Genomic DNA, 18023 nt, shown 5'->3' with positions numbered 1-18023 from the left:
GAAGGCAACAACCTGTTGCTTTAGACTTACAGCTGAGAGGGCTCTGGTTAGCTCAGATTACAATGGGGTCTTGATCAGATGGGCCAATGGGCTGAGAAGTGGCAGATGGAGTTTAATTCAGATAAATGTGAGGTGCTGCATTTTGGGAAAGCAAATCTTAGCAGGACTTATACACTTAATAGTAAGGTCCTAGGGAGTGTTGCTGAACAAAGAGACCTTGGAGTGCAGGTTCATAGCTCCTTGAAAGTAGAGTCGCAGTTAGATAGGATAGTGAAGTAGGTGTTTGGTATGCTTTCCTTTATTGGTCAGAGTATTGAGTACAGGAGTTGCGAGGTCATGTTGTGGCAGTACAGGACATTGGTTAGGCCACTGTTGGAATATTGTGTGCAATTCTGGTCTCCTTCCTATCAGAAAGATGTTGTAAAACTTGAAAGGGTGTAGGAAAGATTTATAGGGATGTTGCCAGGGTTGGAGGGTTTGAGTTATAGGGAAAAGCTGGGGCTGTTTTCCCCAGAGTGTCGGAGGCTGAGGAGTGACCTTATAGAGGTTTATAAAATCATGAGGGGCATGGATAGGATAAATAGACAAAGTATTTTCCCTGGGGTGGGGAAGTCCAGAACTAGAGGGCATAGGTTTAGGATGAGAGGGAAAAGATATAAAAGAGACCTAAGGGGCAACTTTTTCACACAGAGGGTGAAGCGTGTATGGATTGAGCTGCCAGAGGAAGTGGTGGTGGCTGGTACAATTACAGCAATTAAAAGGCATCTGGATGGGTATATGAAAAGGAAGGAGTTGGAGGGATATGAGCCAGGTGCTGACAGGTGAGACTAGATTGGGTTGGGATAACTGGTCGGCATGGACGAGTTGGACCGAAGGGTCTGTTTCCATGCTGTACATCTCTATGACTCTAAGCGTCCAGGCTTCCAATGTTGAACAAGTAAGAGGTAGCCCTTAACAAGAATTCCCAACCGCAGCTGTTTCCTTTTCTTGACCTGTACAGCATTTGACCAAATGTAAACTTTGTATCAAGGGTCAGATTATAATTCATTAGACTGAGCATACCCTGTATTGTCATCATTGGCAATCACTCACCATTGAGTCTGAAAGCACCCCACCCACCCCCCTTGGGAAATTCCCTATCACCAGTCCTGGGTTCTATGGGTCCTTGTGTGGCTGAAGAGCCTGATCCTAGGGTGACATCTCCGACCACAGGTTTGGCAGGCGCCTCCGAGTCAAATCGAGCCTTGGCCTCGAGATTGCTGGCATTTCTTTCTCCAGTTCCTTTTCCTTACTTTCTCGTACTGACAGATGTTCTCAAAGAATCCTGTCCCTGTGTAGGGGAGTTTCCTCCAATTCACTTTCCTCTGAACAAGGATCTCCCAGGTGTCAATATCTCTGCTGTATTCCTTGAGGTAAGCCTTCAGTAGTCTTTAAAACATTTCTTTTGCCCACCTCTTGTTCCAGTGCCTTCCTGAAGATGGGCGAAGATTCGCTTTAGCAGTTGGAACTCGGGCATGCTGAACAAGTCGCTGGCTTACTGATGAAGGTTTTGGATGATCTTGATCTCAATGCTGGTGCCATTGGCTCCTTATTTATGTTACTAACAATATGAAGAGATTTGTATACTTACACATCTATGACCTCTTATGTAAAGGGGAACATGGACTGTTTCCGAGCATTCAAACACAGCAAAACAAGAACAACTAGCACAAATAGCTCTCAGGAAACAAAAATGGTCAATGGTTACTAAATATCTGATTTAATGGGAACTTCAACACAAGTGAGCACTAAGACATGGGATCAATAATACCAATCTCTGGTCCTTTTTTGAAAATGCCTCCCTTTTTCTTTAACAAAGAGGTCAAAAGCTTTCACACTCGTCTTTTATCTGAATAAGGAAATAATGTCAATGTGTATTGAAAAGAAGACTTATGGATAAGAAACCAAAAAGGAGGTAGTGGGAGGTGACATCAGTTGATGTCCATCACCTCAAAAAGCCAATTAGAGATTGATCATGTGCCCCTTAATCCAATTAGCTATACATCTCACCTAATCTAGGTCAATGCGAATATAAGGGTGTAATTGATCATGCTGTCGGCTGTGACTTGGAGTTAAGCAACAGCTTTTGGGAATAAATGTGCATGAGAGAAAGTTTGAAGTTATCCTGCTTCCAATCAGGAGTGAAATGCTCTCAAGGCATTGGAGAAACTAAGAGTTGAGTGGCACTTGAACTGGAATGCAAGAGCTGCAGCCTGCATAGAAAATCACTACCCTGCTTTAAAAGTTACCCTCATAACCCGAGTAAAGTTACCTTTCTGACTGCACCAGACTGTCTTAAGTTGCCTTATTGCTTAAAGTCTCAAATGAACAAATTAATATTGGGATTTGAGTTTGAATTATGTAAGATCTTAAAACTTCTACAGTAGATGTGCACCCACTGTCCAATAAGGAACAGCAGAAAGACAGCCACCATCGCTGACCAATACAATACTCACTCTTTGATCTGTATCTCCAAATCTTTCTCCAAATTCCCAGTTTGAATACTTTTGAAGTTTGCGACTGTTTTCAAGGGTTCTTGGTATGGTGATACTTTGAAATACTGAGACATTGATTGACCACACCCTGACCATTTCTGGGCTTCATTGGCTTATTATAAATCCCAAATTCTCTTTCCTTCTCAAATTATCAATAGTATTTCTGCTCCATTTCTATTAGTTTCACTTCACTTTTCATCCTGTCATCTGCGACTTGTATGTAGATGGTCTCACCAATTTGATAACATTGTATCGTTCATTTTCTGCCGTAACACTGATTGCTCCTCTGTGTGACAAAATTGCTCAGAAGGAATGCTTTCCTCGGAACTGTTTCATTGCTTCTGACATTTATTCTCGTATCGATAGTATAATTCCTGTCAAAACCAGAAGTCTGTCTACAGTTGATACTTTGATAACTTAGATGCCAGCACAAGACTGAGAGATTTCCAAATGAAATTTTTGCAGTCTTGCAGACACCTTATTGATTTCCATTACGTGCTCTTCCATTATTTTGTCCTGTGTTTCTAAATTTGTCAAAATCTGGTCACACCACATAAACAGTGAAGAAGTCAACCTTTTGATAACTGTTCTTCACAGAAGTTAACAAACTATCTAAACCTTCAAGTGTGTTTAAATCACTCATCCTGCTTCTCCATGATAAAGAAAGGGCTGATACCAGAGCACTTCCAAAGCTTACTCAACCTCCTGGAATGACCACCATCAATCTCCCGGCAGTTGTTCAAAGCATTCCTGGGATATTTTAGAATGAAGTTTGAAGTCAATATTGAAGCAGGAGCTCTCGCCAGTCAGGAATTGTCTTGGTGGCATTGGCTGCATTGCGATTTGAAAGGGAAACTGACGAGCAGCCAGGCACTGCCCTCAGCAACATGGCAGCGCCAGCCCTGAGCAGGGGTGCAACATGGAAGGGGTTGCTGCAGTGGCAAAAGTAAGTCAACTTTCACCTGCCTGGAAAATTCATACCACCAAAAACCCGACATGAAAGCTTCTCTTTCCTACTTCAACAAGCTGAGGATCCCAAGACTCATGATAAGGGAGTGCCACTCTTGCTCTGGAAAGCACTGTAGGCCCCTTCTCAGAGAGTATGGACACACTCCACTACATCGCCATAATTCAGCACGTGTTGGTTCTAATTCACATAAAACAACATTATAGTTCCACAAGTGTGTGCCTATATAGTATGGCTGTTGCAGGATAAGAATTCCCAGAGATGGTGTAAGTGGGCACTCTCTTGAGGAACAACTCTTGCTTTCTTTCTCCAGGGATGCTGCCAGACCTGCTGAGTTTCTCCTGCAATTTATAGAATATATAGAATATAGAACAATACAATGCAATACAGGCCCTTTGGCCCTCGATGTTGCGCTGATCTGAAGCCCATCGAACCTACACTATTCCATTATCACCCATATATTTATCCAATGATCATTTAAATGCCCTTAATGTTGATGAGTTTAATACTATTGCAGGCAGGACGTTCCACACCCTTACTAGTCTCTGAGTAAAGAGCCTACCTCTGCCACCTGTCCTATTCTGTCTTGTTTCAGATCTTCAGCAATGGAAAGGCTACTTCATTCTCTTGAGGTGCATTATTTAAGGAGTTTTAGGTTAAATTTCATGAAGGTTATGTTTAACCTGAGAGTAGAGAAGATGTTGGTGCTGTGATAAGGCGATTTAAGTAATAAGCCAGAAGACCAGGCCAACAGTGTGGTAATGTGAATTCAAATCCCACAATGAAAGCAGACAGGATTCAAATTCAATTAATAAATCTGAAATCGAATGATAATTTCTGTAATGATGATCATGAAACTATCCTCAATTGTTATTTAAAATTCACATAATTCATGAATAGCTCATAAGGAAGGAAATCTGCCGTTCTTGCCTTACCTGAAAATTCAAAACTTGCACATTAGGTTATGTAATAAGATGGAGTTGGATGTAGTATATTTAGCATGGATAGAGGTTTGGCTAACTAATAGAAGTCAGTGTTGGAAAAACAAGGAGCATTTTCAGGATGGCAACCTGTAACAAGTGGTTTGTCACAGAGATCAGTGCTGGAGCACTGTTATTTATAATTTCTATATTAATGACTTGGTTGAAGAAAGTGAATGTAGCATACACAACAAAGCAGGACAAATCCAACCCAGCCAGTTGCCATCCCATCACTATACACTTGGTCAACAGTAAAGTCATGGAAGGTGTCTTCGATAGTGCCATCGCGCAACACCTAATCAGCAATAACCTGCTCACTAAAACCCAGGTTGGAGTCTACCAGGGCCACCACGTTCCAGACTGCTTACAGCCTTGGCTCCAACATGAACAAAAAAAGCTGAATTCCAGCGATGAAGTGAGAGTGGGAGCTCTTAGCATTGAATAGGATTAGACAGGGTAAATGCAGGAAGGGTGGTCTCTGATCAGGGAGTCCAGAACAAGAAATCATAGTCTAAGGATATGGGGTAGGTGTTTTAGGTGGCATTTCTTCAACACAGAGACTGGTGAGCCTGTGGAATTCTCTGCCACAGGAAACTGATAAGGTCAAAATATCGAAGACTTTAAAGAAAGGATCTGGGGATATGAGGAGAAAGTGGGACCGGAATGCTGAGCTGGATGATCATCCATGATCATATTGAATGGTGAGGCAGGCTCAAAGGCCCGTGCCTGCTTCTATATTCAATGTTTCTACCAAGGCCATGTTTGACTGAGTATGGAATCAAGAAGCCCTCAGAAATCTGGAGTCAATAGGATTATGGGGGAAACTCTTCGCTGATCGAAGGACGTCATCAAGGGTAGTAATATCTGGATTACTCCCGGTGCTACGAGCTAGTGAAGGAGGATAGAGTAGATGAATGCATGGCTGAGTTGCTGGTGTATTGGAGGAGGGTTCACATTTTTGGATCATTGGAATCTCATCTGGGGCAGAAGTGACCTGTAAAAGGAGGATGGATTGCACCTGAATTGGACGGGGACTAATATAGTGGCAGGGAGATTTGCTGGAACTGCTTGGGATGATTTAAACTAGTAAGGTGGGAGGGTGGGACCCAGGGAAATAGTGAGGAAAGAAATCAATTTGAGACTGGTACAGTTGAGAAAAGAAGCAAGTCAAGCAGTCAGGGACAAAGCAGAGAACAAGGTAGGACTGATAAATTAAACTGCATTTCTTTCAATGCAAGAGGCCTAATAGGGAAGGTAGATGAACTCAGGGCATGGTTAGGAACATGAAACTTCAATATCATAGCAATTACAGAAATGTGGCTCAGAGATAGACACGACTGGCGGCTTAATTTCCAGCATACAAATGCTATACAAATAATAGAAATTGGGGCAAGAAAAGAGGAGGAGTGGTGTTTTTGATACAGGATAACAAAAAGGGTGTACTTAGGGAGAATACTCCTGGGAAAATTCCAGGGAGGTTATTTGGGTGGAACTGAGAAATAAGAAAGGGATGATCATCTTATGGGATTGCCCTAAATACCCCCAATAGTCAGTGGGAAATTGAGAAACAAATTTTGTAAGGAGATCTCAGCTATCTGTAAGAATAATAGGGTGGTAATGGCAGGGGATTTTAACTTTCCAAACATAGACTGGGACTGCCACAGTATTAAGGGTTCAGATAGAGAGGAATTTGTTAGATATGTACAAGAAAATTTTCTGATTCAGTAGACATAGTTACTAAAGAAGGTGCAAAACCTGACTTACTCTCGGGAAACAAGGCAGGGCAGGTGACTGAGGTGTCACTGGGGGAGCACTTTGGAGCCAGCGACCATAATTCTATTAGTTTTAAAAACAGTGATGAGAAAGGATAGACCAGGTCTAAAAGTTGAAGTTCTAAATTGGAGGAAGGCTAATTTTGATGGTATTAGGCAAGAGCTTTCAGAAGTTGATTGGGGGCAGATGTTCTCAGGTAAAGGGACAGCTGGAAAACGGGAAGCCCTCAAACATAAGACATTGAGAGTCAAGAGACAGTATGTTCTTGTTAGAGTGAAAGGCAAGACTGACAGATGTAGGGAATGCTGGATCTCGAGAGAAATTAAAGTTTTGATCAACAAAAAGAAGAAAGTATATGTCAGGTATAGACAGCAGAGATAGAGTGAATCCTTCGAAGAGTATAAAGGCAGTAGGAGTATAATTAAGAGAGAAATCAGAAGAGCAAAAAGGGAACATGAGATAGCTTTGACAAATAGGGTTAGAAGAATCCAAGGAGATTTTATAAATACATTAAAGACAAAAGGGTAACTAGGGTTCCTCAAAGAGTTAGTAAGTTTGCAGATGACACCAAAACTAGAGGTGTAGTGGACAATGAAGAAGGTTACTTTGGATTACAATAGATCTTGATCTGATGGGCCAACAGGCTGAGGAGTGGCAGAAGGAGTTTAATTTACATAAATACGAGGGGCCTCATTTTGGGAAAGTAATTCTTAGCAGGACTTATACACTTAATGGTAAGGTCCTAGGGAGAGTTGCTGAACAAAGAGACCTTGGAGTGCAGGTTCATCATTACTTGAAAGTGGAGTCACAGGTCGTTAGGATAGTGAAGAAGGTGTTTGGTATGCGTTCCTTTATTTGTCAAACCATTGAATATAGGAATTGGGAGGTCATGTTGTGCGTATCCAGGACATTGGTTAGGCTACTTTGGAATACTGCATTCAATTTTGGTCTCTATGTTGTAGGAAGGATGTTGTGAAACTTGAAAGGTTCAGAAAAGATTTGCAAGCTTGTTGCCAGGGTTGGAGGGTTTGAGCTACAGGGAGAGGCTGAATAGGCTGGGGCTGTTTTCCCTGGAGCGTCTGAGGCTGAGGGATGACTTTATAAAGGTTTATAAAATCATGAGGGGCACGGTTAGGATAAATAGACAAGGTCTTTTCCCTGAGTTGGGGGGAGTCCAGAACTAAAGGACATAGGTTTAGGGTGAGAGGGGAAAGACATAAAAGGGACCTAAGGAGCAACTTTTTCACACAGAGGGTGGTGCGTGTATGGAATGAGCTGCCAGAGGAAGTGGTGGAGACTGGTACAGTTACAAAAAACAAGGACATCTGGATGGGTATATTAATCGAAAGGGTTTAAATGGAGACTGGCCAAATGCTGGTAAATGGTATTAGATTAATTTAGGATATCTGGTCAGCATGGACGGGTTAGACCGAAGGGTCTGTTTCTGTGCTGTACATCTCTCTGACTCTACATCTGGCACACAGGATCATAGTTCAGGTTTTTATAGATTGGAGTCATCGAATCACAGAGATATACAGCATGGAAACAGACCCTTCAGTCCAACTCGTCAATGCCGACCAGATATCCCAATCTAGTCTCGAGCCATTTCCCAGCACCTGGCCCATATCCCTCCAAGCCCTTCCTATTCGTATGCTCTTCCAGATGCCTCTTATATGCTGTAACTGTACCAGCCTCCATCACTTCCTCTGGCAGCTCATTCCATACACGCACCACCCTCTGTGTGAAAATGTTGCCTCTTAGGTCTCTTTTATATCTTTCCCCTCTCACCCTAAACCTATCCCCTCTAGTTCTGCACTCCCCCCACACCAGGGAGAACACCTTGTCTATTTATCCTATCCATGCCCTTCATGGATCTTATTCATCTCTGTCAGGTCACCCAACAGCTTCCGATGATCCAGGGAAAACAGCCCAGCCTATTCAGTCTCTCCCTATCACTCAAATTCTCCAACCCTGACAACATACTTGTAAATCTTTTCTGAACCCTTTCAAGTTTCACAACATCTTTCCGATAGGAAGGAGCCTAGAATTGCATGCAATATTCCAAAAGTGGCCAAACCAATGTCCTGTACAGCTATAACATGACCTCCCATCTCCTGTACTCAATACTCTGACCAATAAAGTAAAGCATACCAAATGCTTTCTTCACTATCCTATCTACCTGCGACTCTACTTTCAAGGAACTATGAACCTGCGCTCTAAGGTCTCTTTGTTCAGCAACACTCCCCAGGACCTTTCTATTAAGTGTATAAGTCCTGCTCCGATTTACTTTTCCAAAATGCAGCACCTCGTATTTATTTAAATTAAACTCCATCTGCAACTCCTCAGCCCATTGGCCCAAGATGCCATTGTAATCTGAGGTAACCTTCTTCGCTGTCCACCACACCTCCAATTTAGGTGTCATCTGAAACTTACTAACACTTCTTCCTATGTTCACATCCAAATCATTTATACAAATGACGAAACGTAGTGGATCCAGCACCGATTCTTGAGGCACAGGCCTCCAGTCTGAAAAACAACCCTCCACACCTTCCTCTGTCTTCTACCTACGAGCCAGTTCTGTATCCAAATGGCTAGTTCTCCCTGTATTCCATGTGATCTAACCTTGCTAACCAGTCCCTCATGGGGAACCTGGTCGAACGCCTTACTGAAGTCCATTTAGATCAGGTCCATTGCTCTGCCCTCATCAATCCTCTTTGTTACTTCTTCAAAAAGCTCAATCAAGTTCATTAGACATGATTTCCCACACACAAAGCCATGTTGACTCTCGCTAATCAGTCCTTGCCTTTCCAAATACATGTAAATCCTGTCCCTCAGGATTCCCTCCAACAACTTGCTCACACACTTTCAGGACATTTCTAAAGAAATTCCTCAGGGTAGATATTTTCAAATTAACCTATTTGGAGACATCTCAATGACTCTATGACATGTTATGACACAGCTGAAACTTTATTGCTGGAACAGCACAGCAGGTCAGGCAGCATCCAGGGAACAGGAGATTCGACGTTTCGGGCACATGCCCTTCTTCAGGAATGAGCAGAGAGTGTTCAGCAGGAGAAGATAAAAGGTAGGGAGGAGGGACTTGGAGGAGGGGCGTTGGAAATGTGATAGGTGGAAAGAGGTCAAGGTGAGGGTGATAGGTCGGAGTAGGGTGGAGGCGGAGAGGTCAAGAAGAAGACTGCAGGTCAGGAAGGCGGTGCCGGGCTGGAGGGATTCGGCTGGGACAAGGTGGGGGGAGGGGGGATGAAGAAACTGGTGAAGTCCAAGTTCATCCCCTGTGGTTGGAGGGTTCCCAGTCGGAAGATAAGACGCTCCTCCTCCGACCGTCGCGTTGTTGTGGTTTGGCGGTGGATGAGTCCAATGACCTGCATATCCTCGGTGGAGTGGGAGGGGGAGTTGAAATGCTGTGCTACAGGGTGATTGGGTTGGTTCGTCCGGGTGGCCCAGAGGTGCTCTCTGAATCGCTCCGCAAGTAGGCGGCCTGTCTCCCCAACATAGAGGAGGCCACACCGGCTGCAGCGGATGCAGTAGATAATGTTATGACACAGCCCTGGAGCAGATGGGACTAGAAGCTGTTCCTCCTGGCTGAGAGGTAGGGAGACTACCATTGCACCCGAAGCGTCCTTTCCTCAGGTTAGTGTCCTCAGCCCAACCATTTTCAGCTGCCTCATCAATGACCTTCTCTCCATTGTAAGGTCAGAAGTGGGGACGTTCACCCATGATTGCACAATGTTCAGCACCATTCATGACTCCTCCAACATTGCAGTAGTATCCAAATTCATCTTAGTAAAACAAACAAGAGCATGACTGATACAATTAACGGTAGAGCGCTGGCTAGTGTTGTAGAAGAGAGACCTAGAGGTACAGATACATAATTCTTACAAATTTCAGGGTGGTTAAGGCGGCATTTAGCACACTTGTTTTCACTGCTCAGACCTTTGAGTACAACAGTTGGGACGTCATGTTGAAGTTGTACAGGACATTGGTGAGGTCTTCCTGAAGACTGTGCGTAATTCTGGTCAGCCTGCTATAGGAAGGATATTGTTAAATTGGAGAGGGTTCAGGAAAGATTAAAAAGGATGTTACCGGTGTCACAAAGTTGGTGTGTAAAAATGCTAAAATTGTAAAATGGGGGAATGCATGATGTCATCCCTTTAAGATAAAGTGCTTGTTATGCTTCAAGATTTAAAAGTGAATGTCTATAGGTAACATAGAACAATACAGCACAGAACAGGCCCTTCGGCCCACGATGTTGTGCCGAACATTTGTCCTAGCTTAAGCACCCATCCATGTACCTATCCAATTGCCGCTTAAAGGTCACCAAAGATTCTGACTCTACCCAGAGAGTGGTGGGGGCATGGAATGCGCTGCCTGTGGGAGTGGTAAAGAACCCACCCCTGACATCTCCCCTATACCTTCCACCCTTTACCTTAAATTTATGCCCCCTTGTAACACTCTGTTGTACCCGGGGAAAAAGTTTCTGACTGTCTACTCTATCTATTCCTCTGATCATCTTATAAACCTCTATCAAGTCACCCCTCATCCTTCGCCGTTCCAACGAGAAAAGGCCTAGCACTCTCAACCTATTCTCCATTCCAGGCAACATCCTGGTAAATCTTCTTTGCACCCTCTCCAAAGCTTCCACATCTTTCCTAAAGTGAGGCGACCAGAACTGCACACAGTACTCCAAATGTGGCCTAACCAAAGTCCTGTACAGTTGCAACATCACTTCGCGACTCTTGAATTCAATCCCTCTGCTAATGAACGCTAATACACTATAGGCCTTCTTACAAGCTCTATCCACCTGAGTGGCAACTTTCAAAGATCTATGAACATAGACCCCATGATCCCTCTGTTCCTCCACCTCACTAAGAACCCTACCGTTAACCCTGTATTCCGCATTCTTATTTGTCTTTCCAAAATGGACAACCTCACACTTGGCAGGGTTGAACTCCATCTGCCACTCCTCAGCCTAGCTCTGCATCATATCTAAGTCCCTTTGCAGCCGACAACAGCCCTCCTCACTATCCACAACTCCATCCATCTTCGTATCATCTGCAAATTTACTGACCCACCCTTCGACTCCCTCATCCAAGTCATTAATAAAAATTACAAACAGCAGAGGACCCAGAACTGATCCCTGCGGAACTCCACTTGTAACTGGGCTCCAGGCTGAATATTTACCATCTACCACCACTCTCTGACTTCGACCGGTTAGCCAGCTGTAGATGTTCAATTTAACATAATATATCAAAAAGCCATTCAGTTAGCAGGCCCAAGCAGCATTTTTACCCAGCCAATTAATTTAGAGGCGCACTTGGAGACTAATGACCAATTAAATTCAAATCTGATGGGGTTGACAATCAGAAACCAATCATATTATAAGAATTTGATGTGGCATGAGGGGTATCTAACAGAGGGATTCGACAGACAGGAAGAGCCAACTACCCTCTGAAGGGAAGAGAGAGCAAATTGCTATTGGAGAAAGAACTTCCAGACTCCTACAAGAAAGTTCCATGCCCCCTCTTTAAAAAAAAGCACAATCTATCTATCAATGTACATGGCTCCTTTAGTGAATATTCTTGACACAAGAAAGTGACTGAGAAGGCATTTTAGACATGAAGAATTCAACAGAGAGAGGTGTTCAGAACAGAAGAATTATAACAAAAACATCTGCAACAGCAGAATCAGTGGAGAGGAGCAGTCTGGAGGATTCATTCTACGTGTAGAGACTAAGTTTTAACTTACTGTTCTTGTTAATTGGTATAAGTGGGATTGTGTCATTGAAACAGCATACTTGCTGGAATTTAGTTCAGTAAGGGATTAGATAATAGTCAGAGAGATCTTTTCTGTTTTAATCAGTTCTGTTAATTTATTCACTTTTGGAGTTAGATAAATAAATTGTTAGTTAGAGTGGGTGAAAGGATTCCATTTCATTTAACCACCCCTTTATAACAGATTCAGGGTAAGAGGCAGGTTATACCATTTTTCACACTTCTATTATCAGATTCTGAGATGAGGTGATCTTTTCTGGGTGTTCCAGTTTTAATTATCAGAGGGATGACTACCTCTGCTTCATAATACTGGGGATGGAAGTTTAAATTATAAAAATAGGCTTGATAGGCTGGGTCATTTTTCACTGGAGCATAGGATGTTGAGGGTGACATTAGAGGTTTATAAAATTGAGGGGCACAGGTAAGGAGAATAGCTAAGGTCTTTTCCCTTGGGTGGCTGAGTTCAAAACCGGAGGGGAATTGTTAAGGTGAGAGGGAAAAAGTTTTTAAAAGGGGGCAACTTTTTTAAAGAGTGGTGGATGTGGTTACAGTCACAGCATTTAAAAGACATTTGGAATAAGTACATGAATAGGAGAGGTTTGGAGGGATATCGGCCAAACGCAGGCAAATGGGATTATTTTAGTTTGGGAACATGGTAGTGTGGACTAATTGGACTGAAAGCTCTGTTTCTGTGCTGTGTGACTCTGATTCTAAAAGTAACACAACTGCAAATTGTAACTATATGCTTCTACTAGTCAAAAGGTTCATTTTCAGAAGGGAGGGATGGGTAATCTTACCTTTAAATGTTTACATTTTGACTCAACCATTTTCTGTTATCAATTTTATACATCAAAAAGACACTATACTTAAACAGACTTCAAGTTGATACTTTTGAGAGCTTTATTTCAGTTAGCCACACTCCATAAAACTCAAACCCTCTTGATTGTTAGCTTCCTATATTTATACAATTATTAAACACTTATATATATATATATATATTTGTTCGCACTGCTGCTTCACAGCCTAGGGGCATGGATTTGATTCCACCCTCGAGCGACTGTGTGTGAAGTTTGCACATTCTCCTAGTGTCTGCGTGGGTCTTCTCCAGGTGTTCCGGGTCCTTCTCTCTCCCCCCCCCTCTCCAAAGTACAAAAATGTGCAAGTTAGATGGATTGGCCATGGGAAAAGCAGGGTTACAGGAATAGGGTAGGGCGGTGGGTCTGGGTGGGATGCTCTTCAGAGGATCAGTGTGGGCCTTGATGGAGTGAACGGCCTACTTCCACACTGTCGAGATCCTAATGATTCTATTCAGTCATAGCCATCTTAAGACCATATTAAATGACAGCATCCAGTTCCAATCACCATGTTCCAGTTATAATGTGATCACAGGAAAGTGGCCAGTGGAGTGTTATTAAGAAGTTTGCCAGTACTACAGAGTTTGAGGAGAATGATGGGTTCAGCTCTTTAATTTGGACTGAGAAGACTCTGGGGAGATTTAATTGAGGTGAATACAACCAATAGGGCCTGACATCAGTTTTTCCTGTCCATTCATCCTTCTTGAGCAGAGAGATCAACAACTAATAGATGGCGAATTTAACATAATTGGGCTAGAAGAGATTTGAGAAATGTTTTCACTATGTAGGGACTTGTATGCCCAATCACTGCCTGATTGGGCAGGAGAAGCAGAAAGTTTCCTCACATTTGAAAAGTGCTGGATTTACACTTGACCTGTGTAAGGTCACAGAGCAGGAGCTGGAAAGTGAGATTGGGCTGGCACAGACATGATGGGCCATAGGGCCTCCTCGTCAGGTAAGTGTTCATTTCCTCCTTCTCGTTCCATCACTGAATACATTTATAACTAAGGTAAACAGAGTATTGGTTTGCCAGGAAATTGAGGGATATAGGAACAGGCAAAAAAGGTCTGATGATTAACCAGGATTATACTGAATGGCAGAATGGTATGGTCCACTCCTGTTCCTCTCTCTCATTTTCGACAACACACTGTCTTGTTTCCAGCAAAACTGACTGACTTGCCCGAAGTCCAGAACACTGTACACCAGCCCAGTTATGCAAATTATTCACTACAACTGAAACAAACAAGGGTTGTGATTCACAGCAGATACCAATCCTAGTAGTCAATTGTGAACTCGCTGGTGTGTCAGCAAGTGAGCTGAACGAGCAAATCTCCTCCCACACACAGAGCAGATGAATGGCCTCTCCCCAGTGTGAACCCGCTGGTGGGACCGCAGATTGGATGACTGAGAAAACCCCTTACCACACTCGGAGCAAATGAACACCTTCTCCCCTGTGTGAACCCGTTGGTGTGTTACCAGGTTGGACGACGAAGTGAAGCCCTTCCCACACATGGAGCAGATGTATGGCCTCTCCCCAGTGTGAACTCTTTGGTGTTGAATGAGGTGAGATGATTGTCTGAATCTCTTCTCACAGCGAGAGCAACCAAACGGTCTCTCATCACTGTGAACAAGCTGATGTTTAATTAAATCTGGTGAGATTTTAAAGCAGTTCCCACAGTCAAAGCATTTAAAAGGCCTCTCATCGGTGTGAACCCGCCGGTGTAACTGAAGGCTGGATGACAGTGTGAATCCCCTTCCACACTCAGAACATGTAAACGGCCTCTCTCCAGTGTGACTGCGCCGATGAGCTTCCAGCTGGGACGGAGAACTGAATCCCTTCCCACAGTCTGCACATTTCCATGGTTTCTCCATAGTGTCAGTGTTGCTTCACGTTGGATGATCTGTTGAAGGCTGGGCCACACAGAACACTTGTACCATTAATGTCTTCCTGCTGTGAATATAACGTTGCTTCAGGATTTCCACAGTCAGCACACTGGGGCACACTCACTCGGCTGTGAGCATCTCTGTGTCTTCCCAGTCACAGTGATATTAGAAACCACTTCCCACGCAACAAGACCAGAAAAACACTTCTCTTTCCACATTCAAAGACAGGTGATGTTCAGGTCCTGAGGAATCAAGTAGTTCTGTCTCTAGTTGTAGCTCTGATCCTGTAGCTACGCTCAATTTGAGTTTCCTGTCTGTACATCATGCTTTTCTAATATCCTGTAAAAGGAAGAGTGTTAATGTCAATATCAATCCAGGATAGAAGTAAAGAACAGAAAGTTCCACCTTTTGTGGAACATTCTTCCCCTTCATTTCCAACACACGTGGTCAAGTGAAACTAAAAGAACCAAAAACCAACTATCCTAACAAGAGTAGCAAATGTTCGGGAACATTCAGCCCACCTGCTAGTTCCCATCCAAGCCGAACACAATCCTGATTTGGGTGCGTGTGGTTCAATGCCGAGCACTAGGACCCGGTTGAGAAACAAGCTGCGAGGCCCCACCCACCCCTCCCGGCCCCAGAAGACCTGCGCATGCGTTCTGTTCTCGCTGAACAAAGATGGCTGCCGTTCATCGGGGCGTTTGCTTGGTCAAAGACTCGGATCGGAAAACACGAGACCTGCAGGTTCGTATTCAAGGAGTCAGGCATTCCCCAAGTATTTAGGAACCCTCCCCGCCCAGCCGCCGACTCCGTGGCTCCCTCCGCGAATCCGCATCTTTATCGGCCTCAGACCCAACAAACATCGCTCACACGTCACCGTCAATCGCCCTACGCATGCTCCAAACGCTGTTCCGTAGTGCGCATGTGCACTGCTTTCCTATAATATAGACAGATGAGCTGCTCCATCGCATTGTATGCCGGGTATTTATGCCACCATTGAGCATCCGTTTTACACACTTCCACTTGTTTTGCTACTAAGTGGAGAACTCTCTGGGCGAAGTAACGTAAGGGACAGGCAATCAATAAAACACATGTTATACAGAAAACCAAGTGTACAGACTCTCCATTATCAATTAGGCAGAATGTATTTGGAATTGGTGGGAAATTGACAGCAACAACAACGGAATCCAAACATAGATGAGTGACTGACTTAATTTTTCCAGTGAGTTGTGATTAAGACAACATTTTTGAGTCTGCTTTGGTTTGTGTAATTTGTTTTATTCTGCTGACGTTCATTAACAATGGGGAATTCCTGGAAGTAGGCTGCAGAACTGTTCTTTAGCAGTCATTACGGAATGTGCATGTCACTCACAATGCCAACATTTATTGCTATGTTTAACTGCTCATGGCTATCCACCTTCTAGAAAATTGACCAGGTATGTTATGTCCACAAATAGCACAATAAATCCAACTGACCAGTTACCACCCTTAACTGTATGGCATCAAGAAAGTTGCACATGGGGTCTCTGACAGTGCTTTAAAGTGGCATTTGCAAATGAATAACCAGCTCACTGATACGCAGTTTGGGTTCCACCAAAACAGAGCTTTTGATCTCATTATGAACATGGTTCAAAGATGGATAAAAGCATTGACATCAAGAGGAGAGCTGAGAGATTGACTGCTCCTAGCATCAAGAGAATATTTGACTGAGTGTGACAAATGACAAGTACCATCTTCACCATAAATTTCCAGCCAATAGCCACCTTCACCAAAGGAGGTTCAAACTATCGAAGTTCAAACACATTCACCATCATTTTCAATATCCTAGGGCTTACAATTGATCAGATACTGAAGTGGACCAGCCAAGTATTGCTACACGAATAGGTCAGAGACAATGAATTCTGTGGGAAATAATTCACTTCTTGACTTCTCAAAGACTGTCCACCATCTGCAAGACGTAAGTCAGAAGTTGCCTGGGTGGGTGCAACTCCAACAACACTCGAGATTTGAGACCATCCAAGATAAAGCAGCTCACTCACTTGACACTCCATCCACCAGCATGAATAGTCATTCTTTTTCGCTGGACACTGCCTCTTCTATCGACAGGAACGTGGGGCTTCTTCACATCACTGTGAACGTTTCACTGATCCCTTTATTTTCCTAGTTTAAATTAAGAAAGACTTCAATGTTAACTATTATCTTATTTATTTTTCTACTTATTCTACGAAGTAATGCTTAACCTTTTGACTCTATTTCTCTTACTAATTTGTACCTAAGATGGCACCTTGTGTGGTGACATTATATACTTTTGATTATACTCCTGTTCTTCTTACTTGAGTACATGTAACAATAACATCTAAATCTAATCTAAAAATATATAAATCTAATATGAGAGGACATATCAGGGGAGGTAGTTCATAGGAGGTTGTGAGGCACAGGTTTTTTTGTACAGAGAGTGGTAGGAATCTGGAGTGCGCTATCAGGGGTTGTCATAGAGGCAGATACATTGGAGGTGTTTAAGGATTTTTAGATAAGAAGATGAATAAGCAAGGAATAGAACGACATGGACCATGGGCTGACAAAAGGGATTAGTTTAATTTGGTGTCACGTTTGGCACAACATCATGGGCTGAAACATCTGTTCCTGTGCTGTATTGTTCTATGTTAACATCCCAGGGAGGTTAAAGGATATGAACATCTTTATAATTCCATAAACTGTCTGCCCCAGTGTTTGTGAGACTCTCTTAACTTTATCTTTTATTAATGGTGTCACTAGAGAATGTAAAATGGATAGAATCTTTAGATTAACCTTTTACCAGTTACATAAGAGGGTGTAGGTAAAGGGGCAATAAATAAGGTTACATTTGGAGCTCTGATGAGGCTTCTGATCTCTAGTCAGGCAGCAAGTCATAGGAGGTGGGTGGACAGGCTTCAGAAACACCTAGTGTAGCCCACAAACCCCAACTAAGAATCTGCAGGTACCACATTTACGCTCTGGGGCTGCTTTCTTCATGACAACAGGTCTAAATTAACAGCACTCATTTTCATTCGGTGGAAACAGGTCATCGATATGGCCAACTTGTGGATGCAAAAGAATGCGAACAGACCTCTGGGTCCCTGTGACCAGTAGAGAAAATGAGTTATAGAGTCATAAAGATGTACAGCATGGAAACAGACCCTTCGGTCCAACCCATCCATGCCTACTAGATATCCCAACCCAATCTAGTCCCACCTGCCTGC

The 18023-nt window shown here is 43.3% G+C and overlaps 2 protein-coding genes across 6 annotated transcripts in view; one reads left to right on the top strand and one right to left on the bottom strand.

Annotated features, from left to right (window-relative positions):
• LOC122543891 (uncharacterized) overlaps window positions 1-16551 on the bottom strand; it is a 61089-nt gene extending 44538 nt beyond the window's left edge. Inside the window, exons 1-2 of the mRNA XM_087983642.1 lie at window positions 15523-16551; window positions 12923-15123 (exon numbers count right to left, since the gene is read on the bottom strand). Of these exons, the coding sequence (XP_087839768.1) occupies window positions 14182-14772 (591 nt within the window). The 5' untranslated portion in view covers window positions 14773-15123; window positions 15523-16551 and the 3' untranslated portion in view covers window positions 12923-14181. Of the gene's footprint in view, window positions 15124-15522 lie in introns of the transcript that reaches the window.
• Window positions 1-18023, top strand: part of LOC122543899 (uncharacterized) — a 39381-nt gene that overhangs the window by 15339 nt on the left and 6019 nt on the right. Inside the window, exons 1-2 of one of the 5 annotated variants that reach the window (XM_043682775.2) lie at window positions 15444-15528; window positions 16613-16915. The exons of 1 other annotated variant lie outside the window; for it this stretch is intronic. The gene's annotated coding sequence lies outside the window, so the exon portion shown is untranslated. Of the gene's footprint in view, window positions 1-15443; window positions 15529-16612; window positions 16916-18023 lie in introns of those variants that run through there. 3 more of the 5 variants (XM_043682776.2, XR_015754571.1, XM_043682777.2) reach the window with 3 other exon arrangements.

The sequence above is a fragment of the Chiloscyllium plagiosum genome, unplaced genomic scaffold, assembly GCF_037043375.1.
Source record: "Chiloscyllium plagiosum isolate Xiang-an unplaced genomic scaffold, Cpla_swu_hap1 HiC_scaffold_46, whole genome shotgun sequence".
In the NCBI taxonomy this organism is placed as follows: Eukaryota; Metazoa; Chordata; class Chondrichthyes; order Orectolobiformes; family Hemiscylliidae; genus Chiloscyllium; species Chiloscyllium plagiosum.
Note: the sequence above shows the minus strand (reverse complement) of the source record. Positions and strands in the feature narration are given on the sequence as shown.